We start from the raw sequence: 7,258 nt of genomic DNA on the forward strand, positions 1-7,258 counted from the left end.
AATATTTGATATTTCTATAATTTATATTTGACATACATGAAAAAGTGTGTTTTATTTAATAGAATGGGCACACCAGGCCCTCTAGCCACTGCAAACAAACTCCAGATGCATATGCCACCTTGTGCATCTGGCTTACATGTGGGTACTGGAGAATCAGACCTGGTCCTTATGCTTCATAGGCAAGTGCCTTAACCACTAAGCCATCTCTCCAGCCCAGTATTTGACAGAAGTTTTAGCTAATCAGTGGGTAAAGAGTAAAACCATTCCTTCTGTACTGTGTCCAGACTGAGTAGCTGTGAGCAGCAGCAGCAGCAGGAAATGCACATTGCCATTGCCAGCACACCTGAATGCTCAGAGAGGTCTGCCCTTCATGAACAAGGAAAAACTCCTGGGGCTTTAGATGCACTCCGAAGCGCTCTCATTCATTGTAATAGTGCATGCTGTAATCGTAGCACTCAAGCACTCATTCCTGAAACCAGGACGATTATAAATTTGGAGCCAGAGCTAGGTGTGGTGTTACACACCTACAATTCCAGCACAGTGGGGGGTAGAGGCAGAAGGATCAAGAAGAGTTCAAGGCCAGCCTTGGCTACATGAGACCCTGTCTCATAAAACAAACAGGTTTGGACTAGGGAGATGGCTCAGCTGTTAAAGACCCTTGCTTGCAAAGCCTTCTGGCCTGCATTCAATTCCCCAATATCCATGGTAAGTACGTTTGCAACTGCAAGAAGCCCTGGCATGCCCATATTTATTCATTTTCTGTCTCTGTCTCTCTCTCTCAGAAATAAGTAAGTGTAAGCCGGGCATAGTAGCACACACCTTTTATCCCAGCACTTGGGAGACAAAAGTAGGAGGCTCACCATGAGTTCTAGGCCAGCCTGGAACTATGTAGTGTATTCCAGGTCAGCCTGGGCTAGAGTGAGTCACTACCTCAAAAACAAACTGTATATATACAAGTTTGAAGCCAGCATGAACACTGAGTCTATCTTTAGCTACACAAGCAGGACCCTGTCTAGAGAAATGAAGTAGTACTTGAATTACTTTTTCACCAGCTGACTCCAGACCTTGAGCTCTATTAGGGAAATGATGGTATCCTGGGCATTTTTGTGATATTAATACTTGGTTCAGTATATATAGCACTTGCTCCACAAATACTTGTTGGCATGATAGATAATAAAAAATGACCTATAATTTACTACTAGCTACAGAGGATGGGATATTCACTTTTCTAAGCAGCCTTGGAATTTTACTTTACAAAACCAGAATCTAATACCACATAACTAGCAATTTTTTGGAACAAGAGTTCCAATAGAAACTTCCTTCCCTTGCCCACCTTTTTCTAGGTAAATACATATACACACAGTGCTATTCTAAACCAAGATTACTTAGTCTCAAATAAGGGAAAACAATTAGAAGTGCTACTAAGGTATTTATAGGATAGAATGAGTTATTTTCATAATATAATATACTTGTGTAAGAATTTAAGAACCTGCTTGTCTGTACATTCTAGGACTTTTTTCTGGGGTGTTTTGGAGAGAGTGGAGTTGAAGCAGGGTCTCACTTTTTCCCAGGCAGACCTGAAACTCACTCTATTTCAGACTGGCCTTAAACTCACAGCAAACCTCCTTCCTCAGCCTCCTCAGTCCTGGGCCACAACATATGATTTCTAAATTAAAAAAAAAAAAAAAAAAAAACTTACAGGGAAGCACAATAATGCATTTAACCGTTTGGCATGTCAGCTATCTGAACAGAGCAAGGTGTATTATGGTTACATATTGTTGGGTGAGTAGGAGAAAGAAAATCCAAAATAAATACAAGTGTATTTACCTCTGATAGCAATTTTAGAAACAACTTAGATTACCAATGGCATATTATCAACTTAGATTATCAACTGACAATACTGATCAATACTGATGACAAAATTAGCATAGTGCAAAGGTCACTAGGAGGGGGGATGTGTATCGGGAGACCTGGGCTGTACTTCCATGTCTACAGCACTGGAACTTTGAGCATGCTGCCAACCAGCTTCGCTTTCTTTTATGAGAGAGAATTGGCGTGCCAGGGCCTCTAGCCACTGCAATCAAACCGCAGACACGTGTGCCACTTTGTGGGCATGTATGACCTTGGGTGTGTGTTTCATCTTGTACATCTTGCTTACATGGGTTCTGGAGAGTCAAACCAGGGTCTTTAGGCTTCCGAGGCAAGCCTTAACCACTAAGCCATCTCTCCAGTCCCTATTTATTGTTTTGAGATAAGGTCTCACCAGGCTAGCCTAGAACTCACTATGTAGTCCAAGTTGGTTTCAAACAGAGATTACAGAGGTGTGTACCACCACACCCAGCTGAAATGTTTTACAAACTGAAAATATTTTACAAAAGTAAACTTAATCATTTTGTTGTTGTTTTGTTTTTCTGAGGTAGGGTCTTGCTCTAGCTCAGGCTGACCTGGAACTCACTATGTAGTCTTGGGGTGACCTTGAACGGTGATCCTCCTACCTCTGCCTCCCAAGTGCTGGAATTAAAGGTGTGTGCCACCACGCCCAGCAAAACTTAATCTTGTATTGCAGTAGTTCCAGGTTTATTGTCTACTGAATGTGTGTTCTTTGTTCATTTCCAGAAATACTGTTCCCGAGGAAGAACTAAACCCGAAGATAATAGCTTTGCAGAATGCTCAGAGAAAGCGAAAAATGGAACAGGATGGTTCGCTGTTTCAAGCAGTAGGAATTGTAAGTATGTAAGCAGTATGCTAATTTTTCACTGGAGTTTATAGGCTATTTTTGAGCTTCATAGAGGTAATTCTTTATATCTTCTAAATATTAAAGTTTTGTTTTCCAAAGTTACCTATTGGGCTTTCTTTAAACATTTATACAAGTTTTAAATTTTTACATATATAAAGTGGCCAGGCATGGTGATTCACACCTATAATCCCAGCCCTCCAGAAGCTGAGTTAGGAATTCAAGACCAGCCCAGACTACAGAATGAGTTCTGGGTCAGCCTGAGCTAGACTGAGACCCTACCAAAAATTTTTTTTCAAGCCAGATGTGGTGGCACATGCCTTTAATGCCAGCACTCAGAAGACTGAGATAGGATGACTGGTACAAGATTAATGCCACCCTGAAATACTGTGAGAGAGAGTGTGTGTGTTTAGGAGAATATTTTTTAAATTCTAGTATTTAAGAAATCTAGCTGGGCATAGTGGTGTATACCTATAATCCCAGTGCTCAGGAGGCAGAGGTAGGATTGCTGAGTTTGAGGCCAGCCTGAGACTACAGAGTGAGTGCCTGGGCTACCTGGTACCCAGGTAGTTAGACCCTACCTCGAAAAAGTGTACACTGATTGCAATGTTTTTACTGTGAAAACTTGGACATACTAAACTTCAACTTTACTATTTTTAGGGAACATTACTGCAGCAATCCGATGACCGCGCGGCTCCTACATCGCTTTCTTGGAAACGTGTTAGAGGATGCAAATCTAGTGAGCAGGATGGGGTGCAGCGAGAGACAATTGTTTTAATCCCCTCCGGTTAGTTTACTCATTCTGCTCTCATCCACTACACAGAAAATTTAAATACATGAAATTTGTTTGTGAGGGTGATTTTTGGTTCCTTAGCAAAATTTAAAAGTACAATGTCAGGGCTGGAGAAAAGGCTTAGTGGTTAAGGTGTTTGCCTGTATAGCCAAAGGACCCAGGTTCAATTCCCCAGGACCCACATAAGCCAAATGCACAAGGGGCACATGCATCTGGAGTTGTTTGCAGTAGCTGGAGGCCCTGGCATGCCCATTCTCCCTCTTTCTTTCTCTCTGTCTCTCTCTCTCTCCCTCTCTCCCTCTCTATCTATCTCTCCTTCTCTATCTGTCTCTCTCTCTCTCTCTCTCTCTCTCTCTCTCTCATAGCAAATAAATAATTTTTTTTTAAAGTACAGTAGCATTTTGTCTACTGAGTGTGATCCAGGAATAGGCATTTCAATGTAGAACTTAGATTTGTTAGATTCAGCTGTGCCTAATGTGCTATCAATATTGACAGAAGCTGAAGCTTGTCAATTTAAAAAATAAAAAACAGGGCTAGAGAGATGGCTTAGTGGTTAAGGCATTTGTGCCTGCAAAGCCAAAGGACCTAGGTTCAATTCTGCAGGCCCCACGTAAGCCAGATGGACAAGGTGGTACATACACCTTGTTGTTTCAGTGGCTGAAGTCCCTGGTGAGCCCCTTCACTCTATATATCTCCCCCTTCCTCTCTCCATTCCTCCCTCAAATGAATAAAATAAATAAATATTTTTTAAAAAGTAAAATATTTAGTGTGTGATGCACACCTTTAATCCCAGTACTGGGGAGGCAGAGGTAGGAGGAGGCAGAGGTAGGAGGATCACTGGGAGTTGCAGGCTAGCCTACATAATGAATTCCAGGTCAGCCTGGGCTAAAGTGAGACCCCCCACCTTGAAAAGCCATAAAAAAGAGCACTCAGGAGGCAGAGGAAGGAGGATTGCCAAAAGTTCTAGGCCACCCTGAGACTACATAGTGAATTCTAGGTTAGCCTGAGCTAGATTGGGACCCTACCTCAAAAAAAGAAAAAAAATTTACGCCGGGCGTGGTGGCGCACGCCTTTAATTCCAGCACTCGGGAGGCAGAGGTAGGAGGATTGCCATAAGTTCGAGGCCACCCTGAGACTCCATAGTGAATTCCAGGTCAGCCTGGGCTAGAATGAGACCCTACCTCGAAAAACCAAAAAAAAAAAAAATTACACCCAGACACACTGTGTGTGTGTATATGTACACATACCAGGGTCTCTTCCCATTACAAATAACGGCCAGAAGCATGGACCCCTTTGTGTGTGTAGCTTTGCAGGGATGCTAAGGAACTGAACCTGGGCTGTCAAGCTTTGCAGTCAAGCACCTTTAACTTTGAGCATATTTCTAACCTTGAAACTTGTAAATTCTAAAACTTTTTCTAGCTGGGTGTGGTAGCACATACCTTAAATTCCCAGGAAAGCCAAAGGTAGGAGAATCATTGTGAGTTCAAGGCCAGCCTGAGCTACCAAGAGAGTTCCAAATCAGCCTGGGCTAGAGTGAGACCCTCCCTTGGGATGGAGGGGTGGGGATCGCAGCACTTGGTAGGCAGAGAGGTAGGAGGATGGCTGTGAGTTCTAAGCCTACATAGTGAATTCCAGGTTAGCCTGGGCTAGAGCAAGACACTCACTGCCTCATCATTAAAAAATACATATATGTGTGTGTATATTGCTAAATGATTAGTGCTTTGTACTGTGCCTTCATTGTATTTGTCAATACTTTGACATAGTACAAGAAGATTGCACTTCATTATTTAATATCTGTCATTTTGTCCAGTAGACTTACAGACTCTTCTAGAAGTTATTTTATTTTCCCCAGTGAGGAGTGTTTAGATAGTGTAATGAGTACTTCAATGTCTCTTTGTCTTTCAGATTTAGCATGTAGACTGCTTGGGCAATCGATGGATGAGAGTGGACTGCCGCAGCTGACCAGTTATGATTGTGAAGTCAATGCTCCCATTCAAGGCAGCAGAAACCTTCTGCAGGGTGAAGAGTTACTCAGAGCTTTGGATCAAGTTAACTGAGCTTTTGCAAAAATCTCATTCCTTTTTTGTTTTGGGGTTTTTTTATTATTTTTTTGGACACTGGTGGCGCATTACCTAAAACAATCTATTTATATTTTCTATATCTAATATTAGAAGCCTGGCTACAATACTGCACAAACTCAGTTCATTTTTTATCCCCTTTCTACTTAATTTACAGTACTCCTCCTTTTTAATATGTTCTTTTAATGCCAGATCACAGCACCTTTTCACAGTTCCTTGGTATTGAAACCATTGCATTGCAGTAGTATCATTTAAAAATGCACCTTTTTATTTATTTATTTTTGGCTAGGGAGTTTGTCCCTTACCGAATTATTTTTAATGAAATGCCAATATAATTTTTTAAGAAAGCAGTAATCTTTCATCATGATCATAGGCAGTTGACATTTTTTACTTGTTTTTTTTTTTCACATTTTACATAAACAGTAATGCTTTGCCAGCAGTACATGGTAGCCACAATTGCACAATATATTTTCTTAAAGAAGACCAGCAGTTAGTTACTCATGCAATATATTCTGCATTTATAAAAATAGTTTTTAAGGAGAACTTTTTCTTTTGGCCTATGAAATTGTTAAACCCAGATCATGACAATGTTAAACCTTATTACAATGATTCTTAAATGCTGTACGGTTTATTATTTACTTGGGTAAAGCCATTTACATACATAGAAAGATATGCATATATCACGAAGGTATGTGGCATTTGTTTGGATAAAATTCTCAATTCAGAGAAATGATCTGATGTTTCTTTAGTTACTTTGCCAGCTCACAAAACAGTATCCTATGTAGTTGTGGAAGTTTATGCTAATACTGTGTAATGATATTAACTAAATGTTCTGCCCACCTTGTTGGTATAAATACATTATAAGCAGAGTGTAAACAAAAAAAAATCATGCATTGTTAGTAATATTGCCTAGTTTGTTAATTTGTTCAAAATATGATGTTTGGTTTTATGCACTTTGTCGCTATTAACATCCTTTTTTCATATAGATTTCAACAATTGAGTAATTTTAGAAGCATTATTTTAGGAATATATAGTTGGTGTAGTGAACATCTTGTTTTTTCTATGGACATTGTACAAATGTTTCCTTCCTTCACTCTTTGTGGTTGGGTCTAACACTAACTGTACTGTTTTGTTACATCAAATAAACATCTTCTGTGGACCAGGCCCTTTTGATTGGCTTTTATATTATATCGACCTCAACATTTATAGCTCATAAAATTATTTCCCAACAATTTAAGTTCTCTATGAAAATTATATTGTACATTTATCTTGCTGCCATCACCTATCCATAAATGTCTAGATAATCAATACCCAATCAGAATGTTGCATTGTAAAGTGTGTTTTCAGAAATTTGTCTTTTATAAATTTATGGACCTATTAAAGTGTAAAACAAAACTTTCATATGTTCAGCATGAATACAGTAAGTGAAGCAGATCAGCAAATATAATCTCAAAATGTTATAAAGGCCAGAGGCACCTCCAACAAATCCTGATTTGTTCTCATTCTGAACACACGAACACATTTGGTGACTTGTCCAAGCTCTAAGGGTAATAAGTAGCAGAACAAAGAAGCTTGAGTTTTCTGGCTCTAATTAGAGCAAATCTTGGTATGTTTTCTTTTAACGATAATTAGTGTTTTAAAACAATTTTAAAT

General features: G+C 39.7%; 1 protein-coding gene across 2 annotated transcripts in view; it reads left to right on the forward strand.

Annotated features, from left to right (window-relative positions):
* Nucleotides 1-6,769, forward strand: part of Hif1a (hypoxia inducible factor 1 subunit alpha) — a 54,989-nt gene extending 48,220 nt beyond the window's left edge. For both annotated transcript variants that reach the window (XM_045154114.1, XM_045154115.1), the window contains exons 13-15: nucleotides 2,617-2,725; nucleotides 3,395-3,521; nucleotides 5,433-6,769. In XM_045154114.1, the coding sequence (XP_045010049.1) occupies nucleotides 2,617-2,725; nucleotides 3,395-3,521; nucleotides 5,433-5,584 (388 nt within the window). In that variant the 3' untranslated portion in view covers nucleotides 5,585-6,769. The remainder of the gene's footprint in view (nucleotides 1-2,616; nucleotides 2,726-3,394; nucleotides 3,522-5,432) is intronic.
* The last annotated feature ends 489 nt before the right edge of the window (nucleotides 6,770-7,258 follow it).

Source organism: Jaculus jaculus, chromosome 7 (genome assembly GCF_020740685.1).
Source record: "Jaculus jaculus isolate mJacJac1 chromosome 7, mJacJac1.mat.Y.cur, whole genome shotgun sequence".
Lineage (NCBI taxonomy): Eukaryota > Metazoa > Chordata > Mammalia > Rodentia > Dipodidae > Jaculus > Jaculus jaculus.